The sequence below is a fragment of the Protobothrops mucrosquamatus genome, unplaced genomic scaffold, assembly GCF_001527695.2.
Source record: "Protobothrops mucrosquamatus isolate PMUCROS unplaced genomic scaffold, P.Mucros_1.0 scaffold1339, whole genome shotgun sequence".
Classification (NCBI taxonomy): Eukaryota; Metazoa; Chordata; class Lepidosauria; order Squamata; family Viperidae; genus Protobothrops; species Protobothrops mucrosquamatus.
In genome coordinates, this window is record NW_015387536.1 from 479,925 (window position 1) to 497,357 (window position 17,433).

The following is a 17,433-nucleotide window of genomic DNA, read 5'->3' on the forward strand; positions in this document are numbered from 1 at the left end:
CAACTCCCAGAATTCCTGAGCCAGCATGGGGGAAACTTTGGCCCCTTCATGACTTGTGGACTTCAACTCCCAGAATTCCTGAGCCAGCATGAGGGAAACTTTAGCCCCTTCATGACTTGTGGACTTCAACTCCCAGAATTCCTGAGCCAGCATGGGGGAAACTTTGGCCCCTTCATGACTGGTGGACTTCAACTCCCAGAATTCCTGAGCCAGCATGGGGGAAACTTTGGCCCCTTCATGACTGGTGGACTTCAACTCCCAGAATTCCTGAGCCAGCATGAGGGAAACTTTAGCCCCTTTATGACTTGTGGACTTCAACTCCCAGAATTCCTGAGCCAGCATGGCTGGCTCAGGAATTCTGGGAGTTGAAGTCCATGAGTCATAAAAGAGCCAAGGTTGCCTACCCCGGCCTAGGCCGTGGTTGTAGTTTCTTCCTGGAAGTAGGAAGGAAGGATGAGGAAGGAGGAAAACAGACGGAACAAATGGAGCTGATGGTCTTTTTAAAAATCTTTTTTTTCTTCTTCAGGTTTCTCTACGCGAAACTCCTGCTGCTGCTGACCGAACTCCGGTCGCTGAAAGTGGAAAACACCCGTCAAATCCATCATATCGATGACAGACAGAATCTCTCCTCCATGACGCCTCTGCTCTCCGAAATTATCAGCTAAAAAACAAACAAACCCTGGATTGGGAGAATCTCTGCTTGGCAACAATCCTTGAAGGCCGAGCCGGGTGGTCCTCGAATTACAGACCGTTCATTTAGCGACCGCTTCAAAGTGACGCCGACGGCGGGAAAAAAGGGGCTCGGGGCCGTTTCTCAGCCTCATCACCGTCGCGGCAGCCCCAGGGACAAGCAATCAAAATTCAGACACTTGGCACAACCGACTCGCATTTATGACGGTTGCCGTATCACAGGACCCCCTTTTGCAACCCGCCGGCCAGCCAAGTGAATTTTGCCCCGTTTTTGCCACGGTCGTTAAGGGAATCTGCCTTTTCCCATTGACTGGCCAGCCACCTGTCTGAAATGGTATAAGGTTTCCTGCCTGAGCAGGGGGTTGGACTAAATGACCTCCAAGGCCCCTTCCAACTTTATTATTACTGAAACCGGCTGACAAAGAAAAGTCGATGGGAGGAAGTTGGATTCGTTTAACGACCTTGTGATTCGCTTAGCAAAAGAAGGGAAGGCAGATTCGCTTAACAATCGTGGCGAGAAAGGTCGTAAAAAGGGGCAAGTTTCACTTAAGGACTAGCCACAGAAATGATGGACTCAATTGTGGTCGAGAGGACTACCTGTATAGCCAGGAAAAAAAAACCCACCCCAGTTCTAGCCAGCAGCTTCCTAAAGCTTCCCCCCCCTTGCAAATATATATATTTGTGATTCATTTAACAACTGTGGCAAGAGACTGTCGTAAAATGGGACATAGCTCCCTTAAGAAATGTCTCACTTAACAACGTAGTTTGGGCTCCGTTGTGGACGTAAGTCAAGGACTTTCAGGGCATCTCGGACTGAATTCCAGCTGGCAGATGTTTCTCTGCACCACATCTGGGCTTTTTGAAATGCTATTTCGCTAGTTTATAGCTAGCACTACCAGGAAACAGACTTTTTTCCCCCTGCTCTTTCAGTAGCACTTTAATGATAGCATTAATTAAATAAAAACATGGTTTTATTTTTCCACATTGGTTTTTCCCTCTTTTGTGGGTTTGCTCAAAAGCTTTCGCTGCAGCTTTATCAATCAATATTTTTTCTTTTTATCCATCATCTTTCTGTTCATCTATTCTATTTATTTAACTTTTATTTTTATCTTCTTTCATCTATTTGATCCATTTTATTTTTATGTCTTTCTTTCTTATTTTGTATCTATTTATCTATTTTTAGCTAATCTCTTTTCTACCATTTTCCTTTTCATCTATTTTCATCTATCCTTTCATTTTTATCTTTCATCTTTTCTTCGCCATCTTTCTTTTCGAGTTTATCCGTTTTATTTTTATCATTTTTTTTCTTTCTTTCCTTCCGTCAATTTTATCTATTTAGCTGTTTTATTTCAGTTTTAGATTCCTTTTCTACCATCTTCACTGATCCTATGTTTTATTTTCATCTGTCTTTTTTCCTCTGTCATCTTTCTTTTCATACATTTTCACCTCATTTTATCGATTTGATTTTTATTTATCGCCTTGTCTTTTTTTACCCGATTTTTCTTTACGTCGCTTTTTATCTCTTTTCATTTTGATCCGCCATCTTTCCCAGGTTTATCTATTTTCTTTTTAATCTATTGTTATCTATTTCTCTCTTTTACTTTTTTTTAACCTATTGTCCGTTCTTAGCATCTGTCGGTTTTCTTCTCCACGCTCACAAAGGGCAGGAAAGGCATCACTAAAGGACAGAAATGGTATAGGGTTTCCTGCCTGAGCAGGGGGTTGGACTAGATGACCTCCCAGGTCCCTATCCATAAAGTTTGAGAAAAGGAGAGCCGTTTCCCCTCTATGAACTATCAAACAAAGGAGCTAAAGAACCAGACCTAGATAAGCCCAGTCTCATGATTTTAATCGTATTTAGACTCACCATTGCACAGAAGTCGTAATTCGGCTTTTTGGTCCCTGCCCTGAAGAAGCCGGATAGCACAAATGCTCCCGAGACACAGCAGCTGAGTTGGAGGGGGTCTTCCGAATTTCAGGACCCCCCATGTCACCCACACAAAATGGCGCCGATTCCTCGCTGGGGAATCCGGTGATCAGAACTGTCGAAAGGCCACCGAACGAAGGAAGCTTTGCGACCACCCAACCCAAAATCCTGTGCCCGGCTTGAACTTTGCCCTAAGCCGACCGAAATCGGAGTTCCGGGGAAGAAACGGGCACCCTGGCACCAGGGGTGTGGTTTCCTTCCGGGCAGGAATTGTGCACAGGCCCACGGAGGCGGTCGTGGCATCGCCACGCATCTGCCCTGCACGGGCACCCATGCCCTCGCGCCCATCATCCAGGGGTGCAACGCTCAAACCGAGCGATCCCCCCCCACTTTTCAAGCCCAACCGCCCCGCCTTTGTAACAGAGCCAGGCCGGTGTGCAGGCACTCAACCCACAATGATGCTGAACCCACAATGGAACCGGTGTTTCCAATGGTTGAGGAAGGCGCCCAGCGCTAAGGTCACGGGCAAGGGGGGGATTTTCTTCTCCAGAACTGCTCCCACGCGCCAGTTACTGTCCAGAAGGCCTGAAGGAAGAAGAGTAGAGAGCCATTAGGAGCAGCTTGGTCTAGTGGTTAAGGCCCCGGGTTAGGAACCAGGAGATGGCGAATTCTAGTCTTGCCTTAGGTGGGAAAGTTGACTGGGGGACTTTGGGCCAATCGCCAGGAGACTGGGACTTCTAGTCCCGCCTTAGGCATGAAAGCTGGCTGGTGACTTAGGGCCAATCACCAGGAGACTGGGACTTCTAGTCCCACCTTAGGTATGAAAGCCAAATGGTTGACTTTGGGCCAATCACCAGGAGACAGAGTTCTAGTCACATCTTAAGACAAGAAAACCAGCTGGGTGACTTTGGGTCAATCACTAGTAGACTGGGAGTTCTAGTCCCACCAGAGGCATGGAAGCCATTCGTAGCAGTTTGGTCTAGTGGTTAAGGCTCCGGGTTAGAAAACAGGAGGTGATGAGTTCTAGTCTTAGGCAGGAAAGCTGATTGGGTGACTTTGGTCCAATCATCAGGAGACTGGGAGTTCTAGTCCCACCTTAGACATAAAAGCTGACTGGGTGACTTTGGGCCAATCGCCAGGAGACTGGGACTTCTAATCCTGCCTTAGGCATGAAAGCCAAATGGTTGACTTTGGGCCAGTCACTAGGAGACGGTGAGTTCTAGTCCCACCTTAGACAGGAAAGCTGATTGGGTGACTTTGGGCCAATCACCAGGAGACGGTGAGTTCTAGTCCCACCTTAGACAGGAAAGCTGATTGGGTGACTTTGGGCCAATCACCAGGAGACGGGGAGTTCTAGTCCACCTTAAAACGAAAGCCGACTGATTGACTTTGGGCCCATCGTGAGTAAATTGGGAGTTCTAGTCCTGCCTTAGACAAGAAAACGTTTGGCACGCAAAATGAGAAAGAACTCCTGTCCCTTAAACGGCGAAGGACAGTTGGAGAGCTGGATCTGTTGGTGGTTTAATGTCGCTCACCCTTGAAGGTCATGTTGGCTTCGGGCAGGGTGAGCTGATAGCCAAAGGCAAAGCTTGTGTCCTGAAGCCGGGTGTTAGCCTCAAATTCCACTCCCAGCTGAATCTGCCAAAGCAAGAAAACAAAAATCGAAGTCAAACTGAAAGGCTATTGCGACCCAGGAAAAGGAGAAGGAAGAGACGAGGAAGGAAGAAGTGAAGGAGAGATGAAGGGAGAGAAGGTGGTGAGGGAGAAAGAGAAGGCGGAGAAGAAAGACAGAAAGGGGGAAGAATAAGAGAAGAAAGATAGAGGAAGAGGAGAAGGAAAAGAAAAAACAAAGAAAGGAAGAACGCGAGGAATATTAGAAGGAGAAAGAGAAGGAAAGATGAGGATTGGGAGGAGGAGGAGGAGGAAGAAGAGAAGAAACAAAGAAAGAGGTGGAAACTAGCAGGAGAAAGAGGAGAGGAGGAGAAGAAAAGAAAAACCAAGATTCGAAGGAGGATGACTAGAAGGAGAAAGAGGAAGACTAGAAGGAGAAAGAGGAGAAGTGAAGAAGAAAAGAAAGATGAAAATGAAAAGGAGAAAGACGAGAAAGAGAGAAGAAGACTAGAAGGAGAAAGAGGAGAAGTGAAGAAGAAGAAAAGAAAGAGGAAAATGAGAAGGAGAAAGACGAGAAAGAGAGAAGAAGACTAGAAGGAGAAAGAGAAGTGAAGAAGAAAAGAAAGAGGAAAATGAGAAGGAGAAAGACGAGGAGGAGAAAGAGACGAAGACTAGAAGGAGAACGAGGAGAAGACAAGAAGAGAACGTGACGATCAGGAGGAGAAAGAGATGGATGAAAAGAGGAAGAAAGGAGACGGAGGAGGGAACAAAGAAAATAAGCAGAAAATGAAGAACGAGAAGATGGAGGAGAAGGAAGAAGATTACACACACCTGGTCATTAGCCCGGTGGTAGTAACTAGCATGGGCTCCTCCGAATCCTAAATTTAGGGTGGCTATCCATTTCAGAGCTAAAACAAGGCAAAAAAACAGGATTAAACGTACTGCATTTCTAACGGTTGGCAAATAAATGAAATATTAGGCACACGAAGCCACGGTAGAAAGCCAGGACTCCTCTGCTTGGTAAATTNCTCAAGAGGTCCTTTTCTGTTCTAGGACTATACACAATGACTTCCTGCCCTGGTCACAGGGTTGGACTAGATGACCTCTAAGGTCACTTCCAGCTTTTCCGTTCTAGAATTCTATACAATGGTTTCTTGCCCTGGCGAAGGTGGTTGGATTAGATGACCTCTGGGGTCCCTTCCGGCCTATTCGTTCTAGGATCCTATACGCTGAATTCTGGCCCTGGTCCGTGTGTGTGTGTGTGTGTGTGTGTTGTTGGACTAAATGACCTCTAAGGTCATATCCTGCCTTTTTGGTTTCCAATACATTGAATCCTGCCCGAGCCAAGGGGTTGGACTAGGTGACCTCTTCAGGCCCCCTTCCAAAGCTTCGCGTTCTGAAGCTGAATCCCCAACAAGCCTAGGATGGCTTCAGCTCCCCCTTTCTTTTTCCTTTGTCCCGTTTCGCTTCATCGGGGACCACCCCAGCCTTCTTCCTCCTCCTCCTCCTCCTCTTCCTCACCCATAAACCTTTCTCTTCGTAGATCACATAGAGGTGACCCAACGGGAGGAGATCGACCGGACCCAGGAGAAGATCGCCCTGACCTTAAAGAAATACATCGACCGCTGGCACCCCTGGCCCGAAGGCAGGTGAGACGGAAGAGCGTTGTTAAATTAGACACACGGTTGTTAAGTAAATCTGGCTTTGATCTCCCAGCCTGCTTCAAAACTGCTGAAAATGGAGCTTTTCCCATTTTCTTTGCTCTTCTCTGCAAATATTTAAAGCCAGCTCAAACGGCTTTTTAGTTTCCTTTCTTCTTCTTTTTTTTTTTAAAGAATTAGCTTTCTGCAGCCTCCAAAGGAAAACGGCTTTGGCTGAACGGCCTAGAAATTATTTCAAAAGGGATGCCTGAATTATAGGGAGTCCTCGATTTACGACCACGGCGGAGAGTGGAATTTCTGGCAGTTGATAAGCGAGTCACGCCGGATTTTGCTTTTTGGCCTTCTGCTACGGATGTTAAACGAATCACCGTTCTGGAGTGAATCACGAGGTCATTAAACGAATCCAGATTCCCCCCCCCCCAATCGACTTTGCTTTGTCAACCGGTTCCAGTCCATGGGCAAAGGCAGATTCGCTTAACGACCGTGGCAGCGATTCCCTTAACAACCGTGGTGGAAAAGGCGGCCAAAATGGGGCAAAATTCATTTAACGACCATCCGGGCTTGGAAAATATTGGCCTAGGCCAGGGGTAGGCAACCTTGGCTCTTTTATGACTCGTGGACTTCAACTCCCAGAATTCCTGAGCCAGCGTGGGGGAAACTTTGGCCCCTTCATGACTCGTGGACTTCAACTCCCAGAATTCCTGAGCCAGCATGAAGGAAACTTTAGCCCCTTCATGACTTGTGGACTTCAACTCCCAGAATTCCTGAGCCAGCATGGCTGGCTCAGGAATTCTGGGAGTTGAAGTCCATGAGTCATAAAAGAGCCAAGGTTGCCTACCCCTGGCCTACTTCCTGGAAGTAGGAAGGAAGGAGGAGGAAGGAGGAAAACAGACGGAACAAATGGAGCTGATGGTCTTTTTAACAATCTTTTTCTTCTTCAGGTTTCTCTACGCGAAACTCCTGCTCCTGCTGACCGAACTCCGGTCGCTGAAAGTGGAAAACACCCGTCAAATCCATCATATCGATGACAGACAGAATCTCTCCTCCATGACGCCTCTGCTCTCTGAAATTATCAGCTAAAAAACAAACAAACATCCGGATTGGGAGAATCTCTGCTTGGCAAAAATCCTAGAAGGCCGAGTCGGGTGATCCTCGAATTACGGACCGTTCATTTAGCGACCGCTTCAAAGTGACGCCGGCGGCGGAAAAAAAGGGGCTCGGGCCCGTTTCTCAGCCTCATCACCGTCGCGGCAGCCCCAGGGACAAGCAATCAAAATTCAGACACTTGGCACAACCGACTCGCATTTATGACGGTTGCCGTATCACAGGACCCCCTTTTGCAACCCGCCGGCCAGCCAGATGAATTTTGCCCCGTTTTTGACACGGTCGTTAAGGGAATCTGCCTTTTCCCATTGACTGGCCAGCCACCTGTCTGAAATGGTATAAGGTTTCCTGCCTGAGCAGGGGGTTGGACTAAATGACCTCCAAGGCCCCTTCCAACTTTATTATTACTGAAACCGGCTGACAAAGAAAAGTCGATGGGAGGAAGTCGGATTCGTTTAACGACCTTGTGATTCGCTTAGCAAAAGAAGGGAAGGCAGATTCGTTTAACGACCGTGGTGAGAAAGGTCGTAAAAAGGGGCAAGTTTCACTTTAAGGACTAGCCACAGAAATGATGGACTCAATTGTGGTCGTAAGTAGAGGACTACCTGTACAGCCAGGGAAAAAAAAAAAACCACCCCAAAATCTGTGCTCAATTCTAGCCAGCAGCTTCCTAAAGCTTCCCCCCCCCCTTGCAAATATATATATTTGTGATTCATTTAACAACTGTGGCAAGAGACTGTCGTAAAATGGGACATAGCTCCCTTAAGAAATGTCTCACTTAACAACGTAGTTTGGGCTCCATTGTGGACGTAAGTCAAGGACTTTCAGGGCATCTCGGACTGAATTCCAGCTGGCAGATGTTTCTCTGTACCACATCTGGGCTTTTCGAAATGCTATTTCGCTAGTTTATAGCTAGCACTACCAGGAAACAGACTTTTTTCCCCCTGCTCTTTCAGTAGCACTTTAATGATAGCATTAATTAAATAAAAACATGGTTTTATTTTTCCACATTGGTTTTTCCCCCTTTTGTGGGTTTCGCTGCAGCTTTATCAATCAATATTTTTTCTTTTTATCCATCATCTTTCTGTTCATCTGTTCTATTTATTTAACTATTTTATTTTTATCTTATCTTTCATCTATTTGATCCATTTTATTTTTATGTCTTTCTTTCTTATTTTGTATCTATTTATCTATTTTTAGCTAACCTCTTTTCTACCATTTTCCTTTTCATCTATCCTTTCATTTTTATCTTTCATCTTTTCTTCGCCATCTTTCTTTTCGAGTTTATCCGTTTTATTTTTATCATTTTTTTCCTTTCTTTCCTTCCGTCAATTTTATCTATTTAGCTGTTTTATTTCAGTTTTAGATTCCTTTTCTAGCATCTTCACTGATCCTATGTTTTATTTTCCTCTGTCTTTTTTCCTCTGTCATCTTTCTTTTCATACATTTTCACCTCATTTTATCGATTTGATTTTTATTTATCGCCTTGTCTTTTTTTTTTACCCCTGATTTTTCTTTACGTCGCTTTTTATCTCTTTTCATTTTGATCCGCCATCTTTCCCAGGTTTATCTATTTTCTTTTTAATCTACTGTTATCTATTTCTCTCTTTTACTTTTTTTTAACCTGTTGTCCGTTCTTAGCATCTGTCGGTTTTCTTCTCCACGCTCAAAAAGGGCAGGAAAGGCATCACTAAAGGACAGAAATGGTATAGGGTTTCCTGCCTGAGCAGGGGGTTGGACTAGATAACCTCCCAGGTCCCTTCCAATTTTATTATTATTATTATTATTATAAAGGGATGGTCTATCCGTAAAGTTTGAGAAAAGGAGAGCCGTTTCCTCTCTATGAACTATCAAACAAAGGAGCTAAAGAACCAGACCTAGATAAGCCCAGTCGCATGATTTTAATCGTATTAAGACTCACCATTGCACAGAAGTCGTAATTCGGCTTTTTGGTCCCTGCCCTGAAGAAGCCGGATAGCACAAATGCTCCCGAGACACAGCCGCTGAGTTGGGAGGGGTCTTCCGAATTTCAGGACCCCCCCATGTCACCCACACAAAATGACGCCGATTCCTCGCCGGGGAATCCGGTGATCAGAACGGTCGAAAGGCCACCGAACGAAGGAAGCTTTGCGACCACCCAACCCAAAATCCTGTGCCCGGCTTGAACTTTGCCCTAAGCCAACCGAAATCGGAGTTCCGGGGAAGAAACGGGCACCCTGGCACCAGGGGTGTGGTTTCCTTCCGGGCAGGAATTGTGCACAGGCCCACGGAGGCGGTCGTGGCATCGCCACGCATCTGCCCTGCACGGGCACCCATGCCCTCGCGCCCATCATCCAGGGGTGCAACGCTCAAACCGAGCGATCCCCCCCCACTTTTCAAGCCCAACCGCCCCGCCTTTGTAACAGAGCCAGGCCGGTGTGCAGGCACTCAACCCACAATGATGCTGAACCCACAATGGAACCGGTGTTTCCAATGGTTGAGGAAGGCGCCCAGCGCTAAGGTCACGGGCAAGGGGGGGATTTTCTTCTCCAGAACTGCCCCCACGCGCCAGTTACTGTCCAGAAGGCCTGAAGGAAGAAGAGTAGAGAGCCATTAGGAGCAGCTTGGTCTAGTGGTTAAGGCCCCGGGTTAGGAACCAGGAGATGGCGAGTTCTAGTCTTGCCTTAGGTGGGAAAGTTGACTGGGTGACTTTGGGCCAATCGCCAAGAGACTGGGACTTCTAGTCCCGCCTTAGGCGGGAAAGCTGACTGGGTGATTTTGGGCCAATCATCAGGAGACTGGGAGTTCTAGTTCCGCCTTAGGCATGAAAGCTGACTGGTGACTTAGGGCCAATAACCAGGAGATGGTGAGTTCTAGTCCTGCCTTAGGCATGAAAGCCAAATGGTTGACTTTGGGCCAATCACCAGGAGACTGAGTTCTAGTCACATCTTAGACAAGAAGCAGATGGGTGACTTTGGGTCAATCACTAGTAGACTGGGAGTTCTAGTCCCACCAGAGGCATGGAAGCCATTTGTAGGAGTTTGGTCTAATGGTTAAGGCTCCAGGTTAGAAAACAGGAGATGATGAGTTCTAGTCTTGCCTTAGGCAGGAAAGCTGACTGGGTGACTTTGGGCCAATCGCCAGGAGACTGGGACTTCTAATCCTGCCTTAGGCATGAAAGCCAAATGGTTGACTTTGGGCCAGTCACCAGGAGACGGTGAGTTCTAGTCCCACCTCAGACAGGAAAGCTGATTGGGTGACTTTGGGCCAATCACCAGGAGACGGTGAGTTCTAGTCCCACCTCAGACATGAAAGATGGCTGCGTGACTTAGGGCCAATCGCCAGGAGATGGGGAGTTCTAGTCCCACCTTAAAATGAAAGCCGACTGATTGACTTTGGGCCCATCGTGAGTAAATTGGGAGTTCTAGTCCTGCCTTAGACAAGAAAACTTTTGGCAAGCAAAATGAGAAAGAACTCCTGTCCCGTAAACGGCGAAGGACAGTTGGAGAGCTGGATCTGTTGGTGGTTTAATGTCGCTCACCCTTGAAGGTCATGTTGGCTTCGGGCAGCGTGAGCTGATAGCCAAAGGCAAAACTTGTGTCCTGAAGCCGAGTGTTAGCCTCAAATTCCACCCCCAGCTGAATCTGCCAAGGCAAGAAAACAAAACCGAAGTCAAACTGAAGGGCTATTGCGACCCAGGAGAAGGAAAAGGAGAAGGAGAAGGAAGAGACGAGGAAGGAAGAAGTGAAGGAGAGATGAAGGGAGAGAAGGTGGTGAGGGAGAAAGAGAAGGCGGAGAAGAAAGACAGAAAGGGGGAAGAATAAGAGAAGAAAGATAGAGGAAGAGGAGAAGGAAAAGAAAAAACAAAGAAAGGAAGAACGCGAGGAATATTAGAAGGAGAAAGAGAAGGAAAGATGAGGATTGGGAGGAGGAGGAGGAGGAAGAAGAGAAGAAACAAAGAAAGAGGTGGAAACTAGCAGGAGAAAGAGGAGAGGAGGAGAAGAAAAGAAAAACCAAGATTCGAAGGAGGATGACTAGAAGGAGAAAGAGGAAGACTAGAAGGAGAAAGAGGAGAAGTGAAGAAGAAAAGAAAGATGAAAATGAGAAGGAGAAAGACGAGAAAGAGAGAAGAAGACTAGAAGGAGAAAGAGGAGAAGTGAAGAAGAAGAAAAGAAAGAGGAAAATGAGAAGGAGAAAGACGAGAAAGAGAGAAGAAGACTAGAAGGAGAAAGAGAAGTGAAGAAAAGAAAGAGGAAAATGAGAAGGAGAAAGACGAGGAGGAGAAAGAGACGAAGACTAGAAGGAGAACGAGGAGAAGACAAGAAGAGAACGTGACGATCAGGAGGAGAAAGAGATGGATGAAAAGAGGAAGGAAGAGGAGACGGAGGAGGGAACAAAGAAAACAAGCAGAAAATGAAGAACGAGAAGATGGAGGAGAAGGAAGAAGATTAAACTCACCTGGTCATTAGCCCGGTGGTAGTAACTAGCATGGGCTCCTCCGAATCCTAAATTTAGGGTGGCTATCCATTTCAGAGCTAAAACAAGGCAAAAAAACAGGATTAAACGTACTGCATTTCTAACGGTTGGCAAATAAATGAAATATTAGGCACACGAAGCCACGGTAGAAAGCCAGGACTCCTCTGCTTGGTAAATTATTTTTCCCTGACTCCGTCCTGACTTGAGCAGATCCCGGATTCCAGACGGGATTCCCAGCCACCCAGAGATGTATTTTCTCTAACCAAACCAGACAATTTGGCCCTCTCTGCTAATTCCGATATCTCCGCCAGCCATTCCCAAGGTGGCTGATTATTGATGGAGCAAGAACGGAGCTTCTGTTGATCCATCCAAAGTCCAACTCAGCTGAACTTCAGTATTTGATTTTGGAGGATGCTGCTGTTTCAGTGTGAGAGAGTCACAAGTTCCGTCTTTTCTTTTCCTCTTTTCTTCCTTTGTTTCTTTCCTTTTTTTCTTCCTTCCCTCCTTCTTCCTTCCTCCCTCCCTCCTTCCTCCCTCATCTTTTCTCTTTTACTTTCCCTTCCCCTCCCTTTTAACTTCCTTTCATTTCCCTTCCTTCCTTCCTCCCCTCCTTTTACTTTTCCTTCCCCTCTTTTAACTTCCTTTCATTTCCCTCCCTCCCTTCCTTTCCTTTCCTTCCTTCCTTCTTCCCTCCCTCCCTCCTTCCTCTGTCTCTCTTTTTTCCCTTCCTTTCTCTCTCTCTTTTCCCTTCCCTTCTCTTCCCTTCCTTCCACTATTTTTTTTTCCTGTTTTTTCCTGGCTTCATCCGCTCATCCTTCCCCTGAAAAATTATGTATTCTTCTTTCTAGAACTGTCTTTGGACAAAGGTAGAAGAAAACAAGGCCTGACATTTACACTGCAGTTTAGGCTTGTTGGTGTTTCTTGCTGTTCTTGTTACCTCTGTTTCTGATAGTGGTGGGGCATTAATCTGATTCTCCCTCCAAGGAACTTACCGGTGTACTTGCCAGCCAGAGTGACGATGGTTCCTTCTTCTCCGGCACGTCGGTGATACACTAATTCACCCCCTAGGACCAACCGTGATGTCATGCTCTGGAGGAAGTGCGCAACAACAATAACTGTGTGGAATAAAACATGGCCAAGGATCGGTTAGCAGTGGCAGGGCCCACCACTTAAAAAGTGACCCCTGCATTAGCCATTCCCAGGTTGCAAATGCACAAGCAGCCATTCAGTTGTATAGTTTACCACAATGTAAGTAAGTAAGTAAGTAAGTAAGTAAGTAAGTAAGTAAGGAAGGAAGGAAGGAAGGAAGGAAGGAAGGAAGGAAGGAAGGAAGGAAGACTGAGAAAGAAAGACACAAAGAGAAAGAGAGGGAAGGAGGGAGGGAGACAAAGAAAGGAAGGAAGATTGAGAAAGAGAGACAAAAAAGAGAGGGAAAGAGGGAGAGAAAGAGAAAGGAAGAAATATTGAAAAAGGGAGAGAGAAAGACAAAGAAAGAGAGGGAGGGAAAGAAAGAGGGAGGAAGGGAGGAGGGAGGGAGGAAGGAAAGAAGGAAAGAAGAAGGAAAGATAAAAGAAGGGAAGGGAAGGAACAAAGGAAAGGAAAATAAAGGGGAAAAGGAAAATAAAAGACGAGAAGGAAAGGAAGATAGAAGAAGGAAAGGAAAGGAAGATAGAAGGAAAGGAAAGGAAGATAAAAGAAGGAAAGGAAAGGAAGATAGAAGAAGGAAAGGAAGATAGAAGAAGGAAAGGAAAGGAACATAGAAGGAAAGGAAAGGAACATAGAAGGAAAGGAAGATAAAAGAAGGAAAGGAAAGGAAAGGAAGATAGAAGGAAAGGAAAGGAAGATAAAAGGAAAGGAAAGGAAGATAGAAGAAGGAAAGGAAAGGAAAAATGGATGAAAAAGGGAAAGGAAGGGATGTGAATACCTGCCAAGGATTATCCGTACAGCACACTCACCCGATTGGCTGATCAAATCGGGGTTCCCCAGAGTCAAGGTGGCGGTGTAGTCCTCCCCACGATATTCAGCATCAAATTGCCAAGTTGTGAATTTGGCCTGTTGAGTCTGGAACAGGGTGAATCAGTCAGGAATTGCCTTTTTAACAAAGATTTTGGGCGGTGTACCCATGCCATCTTGAAAAATCATAAAACTGAATATAAAATGATAATAATAAAAAAAATTAAAAGGAGGCAATGACGGTTTAAATTCAACTGGAAAAGTTAATTAAAAGTCGGGGGGGGGGTTATATTTACTTCCAATCTGTGTCTCTATTTGCTTTAAAGAGCCTTTTTTTTAAAAAAAACCACACACACACAAAAAAAACCCCTGCCATTTGTTTCAGGCTGCAAACTGCAGCTTTGGGTATTAAAACGCTTGGTCATCTTTACAACGGTCCTGCAAGGCAGGCCAAGACGGCTAGAGGGAGGCAAAGAAAGAGCATCCTATTTAGGGCGGATTGGAGAACAATCAAAATCCTGGTTTGAATTCAGACAGACGCGGAGGGAGAAAGGCTGTACCTGGAAAATTGCTTTGGTCCGTATCCGCTCTGTTATCAGATGGAGAATTTGGGCACTGAGGCTCCCGACGTTGCTAATATCGCCAATAAGGGTGGGAAAAATCTAGGAAAGAACCAGGAAAAAAAGAACTGGATGAATTAAAAAAAAAAAAAGCCTGGGGGGGAAAAATATTCTCTTTCAAACTTATAGTTTTGGTCCAAATTTCACGGCTGTTCCAAGAAAAATTTTTCAATGATTAATTGTTCCATGGAATGTATTTGTTGACTTCTGTTAAAAGGAAAATAACAATTTCCCATCCCAGGAAAATGGGCTGAGGTTTGTCTGCTTTGAAGGTGCCCAAAGTAAGCCTTTTTCAAAAAGGCTGAATTTTTAATTTAATTTTAGAACAATTAACCAGTGGAACAACCTGCCTCCAGAAGCGGTGAATGCTCCAACACTGGAGATTTTTAAGAAGAGACTGGACAGCCGTTTTGTCTGAAATGGGATAGGGCTTCCTGCGTGAGCAGGGGGTTGGACTAGAAGACCTCCAAGGTCCCTTCCAACATTATTATTATTAATTGAATTTAACTCTTTTTAAATTGTTAAATGTTCTCTTTTACATTTTAAAATGAGTTGTTTTGGGATTTTTTTTATAAACGACTCAAGGTGGTGGACGTGACCGATACTCCTTCCTCTTCCTATTTTCCCACTCCCACACACAACGACAACCCTGCAAGGTGGGTTGGGATTAGAGGGAGGGATTGGCCCAAAGTCACCCAGCGGGCTTTCATGGCTAAGGCAGGACCAGAACTCACCGTCTCCTGGTGATTGGCCCAAAGTCACCCACTTGCTCTCATATCTGAGGCAGAACTCACCGTCTCCTGGTGATTGGCCCAAAGTTATCCAGCCTACTTTTGTGCCTAAGGCAGGACTAGAACTCACCGTCTCCTGGTGATTGGCTAAAGGGTCACCCAGCTGCCTTCCATTCCCAAGGATAATTAACTAACCTGGTTTCACAAGCCATACTTTGAGGGACTCGCAACCCAACCACTTGTCGTAACCTGGAAATTAGAATCAAAAAGACAATTTTGAATCCCATCTTGCCCGGAAATCCACTTTTACTCACCTCTGTGGGACTAAGCTGCTGATCTCCCACATAGGTCGTGTTCAGATGGTAACCTGAGTGTCCGATGGTGCTCAGGTGAACGGTGTGCGATACCTGCGGGGAAGCCACCCACAGCAGCTTTAAAACCAGACAGTCCTCAACTTACGACATTTGTCCAACATTTCTGTCACTAAGTGAGACATTTGTTAATGTGAGTTTTGCTCCATTTTACCACCTTGTTTGCCGCAGTTGTTCAGTTAGTGACACGGCTGTGATCCGCAAAAGAGGGATCGCTTGATCCCGGGACACTGTGACCGTCCTAAGTACGAGTCAGTTGCTGAGCGTCTGAATTTTGATCACATGACCCCGGGGTGCTGTGACCGTCGTAAATACGAGGCAGTTGCTGAGCGCCTGAATTTTGATTACGTGATCCCAGGACGCTGCGACCGTCGTAAATACGAGTCAGTTGCCGAGCGTCTGAATTATGATCACATGACTACGGGGATGCTGCAACGGTCGGTCGTAAGTGTGAAAAACGGTCCTAAGTCCCTTTTTTGGTGCCGTTGTAACTTTGAATGGTCACTAAATAAACAGCTGTAAGACGAGGACTGTCTGCCCAAGACAACTTAGCCTAATGTTTGTTTGCTGGCTGGATAGGGGGGAAGAAAGCACTTCCTCCCTCCATAAGTCAACAATCACCCTGCAAGGTAGGCTAATATGTTACAAGCACACTCACACACACACACACACACACACACACACCAACTACAGACTCCTAGAATCAAGGACACCCACCTGAAAATGGCTACTCAGAGATTTATTAATTATCAGCTTGACGCCTTCCATTTGTTGAGGAAAAACATCTGAAACGGAAGCAGGGAGAAAAAAGAAGAGTGTGAAGCCACAGTTCAGTTTATTTTTATTTATTTATGAAACGCCCCCCCCCCCCCCCGTCTGGCTATCGCCTTACAACAGAATAAAAAGGATGATATAAAAATCGGGTTTGCTGCCAAGGCCTCTTCTAGCCCTGAGGATGTTAGCTAGTCGGGTCACAAAACGTCTGCAAGAAAAACCACCCAACCACCCAAGAGTAACATGGACCCCACTGTCCTCCTCCTCCTGCCTGCCTGCCTGCAAACCCCACTCCCTCCCATCCCCGATGATGTTAGCTAGCTGGGTCACGAAACGTCCGCAAAGACGTATGAAATATATATTTTTTAAAAAGCGTGTTTACCTTTGCATTTGCGGTGAAGTTCATCGAAGCTACCCGGGTTGGAGAGTCCTTCGGCCCAGCGAGCCCCTTTCCGTGGGGCAGGGAAGGGGGTGAATATATTCCCCATGTTCCCCCCCACCCTCACCTCCTTAAGCCAGGCTACGTAGCCATGGCTTGGCCCATCGCCTTCACTTTGAGCATCCTTGAGCGAAAGAATTAAAACGGTTGCGTGGTTTCACACCCTGGAACCCCACCTTAGTGGCTCACAGGGAATCCGGGCGGGGGGGGGGAGAAGAAAAATAACCCTTCTGCAGAAAAATCAAATCAAATCAAATCAAATCAAATCAAATCAAATCATCAAATCAAATCAAATCAAATCAAATCAAATCAAATCAAATCAAATCAAATCAAATAAAAAAGGGTGATGCTTCCTCTTGCTTTGAGAAAGGTGGGGGGGGCACAGGCTGGGGATCCAGCAAGAAATAATGCTTGGGGGGGGCGGGGTAGGAAAACAGACCCCCCCCTTTTCAAAAGGAGAAATCCAGAGGGTGGGAATTGGCTGGAAAGGGGGGGGAGAGATGGGAATGGGGGGGGTCGGAAAGACCTCAGACAAGAGCCCCCCGCTCTTCCTCCTCCTCCTCTTCCTCCTCCCTGATCTTGATGGGGGCGGCCATCTTCCCCGCCCCGGGTTCTCCTCTCTTGCCCCCCCCCCCACGCCGCCCTCCTTCAGGAAGCGATTGGTCGCCGTCAGGCTCCAAAGACCGCCCCTCCTCGGAGGAGCGGAAGCCGAGCCGGGCTGTGATTGGATAACGATGTAGCCAACCGCTTCCTTTCTCCCGCCGGGCCCTTTGATCTCTGGCGCTTTGATCTCTCTCGGCGGGCTTTCCCCGAGGCGCCGCGCGAGGTCCGGACGGCTGGCGGGGCGATGGAGATGCCAGGCGGGTGAAAGGGAATCCGGATTAAGCGCGAGGCCGCCATCCCTGTCTCTGTATCATATATCATCATCTTTCTATCTTCTCTAATACCTCTGTCTGTCATCCACCTAGCTATCCATCTCTGTCTAATCCATCCATCCATCCATCCATCCATCTATCTTTCTAATACCTCTGTCATCCATCTAGCTATCCATCTAATTAATCTCTCTCCCTCTATCTGTCTGTCTATCTTCTCTAGTA

At 46.4% G+C, this 17,433-nt stretch overlaps 2 protein-coding genes across 2 annotated transcripts in view; one reads left to right on the forward strand and one right to left on the reverse strand.

Annotated features, from left to right (window-relative positions):
* The window catches only part of NR1I3 (nuclear receptor subfamily 1 group I member 3), a 17,927-nt gene extending 10,958 nt beyond the window's left edge, over positions 1-6,969 (forward strand). The window contains exons 7-9 of the mRNA XM_015821491.2: positions 527-660; positions 5,772-5,877; positions 6,831-6,969. Of these exons, the coding sequence (XP_015676977.2) occupies positions 527-660; positions 5,772-5,877; positions 6,831-6,969 (379 nt within the window). The remainder of the gene's footprint in view (positions 1-526; positions 661-5,771; positions 5,878-6,830) is intronic.
* A 1,910-nt stretch (positions 6,970-8,879) lies between these two features.
* TOMM40L (translocase of outer mitochondrial membrane 40 like) lies at positions 8,880-16,408 on the reverse strand. The gene is made up of 9 exons (XM_015821511.1): positions 16,280-16,408; positions 15,841-15,908; positions 15,067-15,159; positions 13,962-14,063; positions 13,404-13,509; positions 12,441-12,563; positions 11,431-11,507; positions 10,514-10,616; positions 8,880-9,560 (listed from the first exon to the last, which is right to left on the reverse strand). Exons 1-9 carry the CDS (start codon positions 16,383-16,385, stop codon positions 9,421-9,423), a joined length of 918 nt encoding a protein of 305 aa, XP_015676997.1. The 5' UTR covers positions 16,386-16,408; the 3' UTR covers positions 8,880-9,420.
* Positions 16,409-17,433: the final 1,025 nt, after the last annotated feature.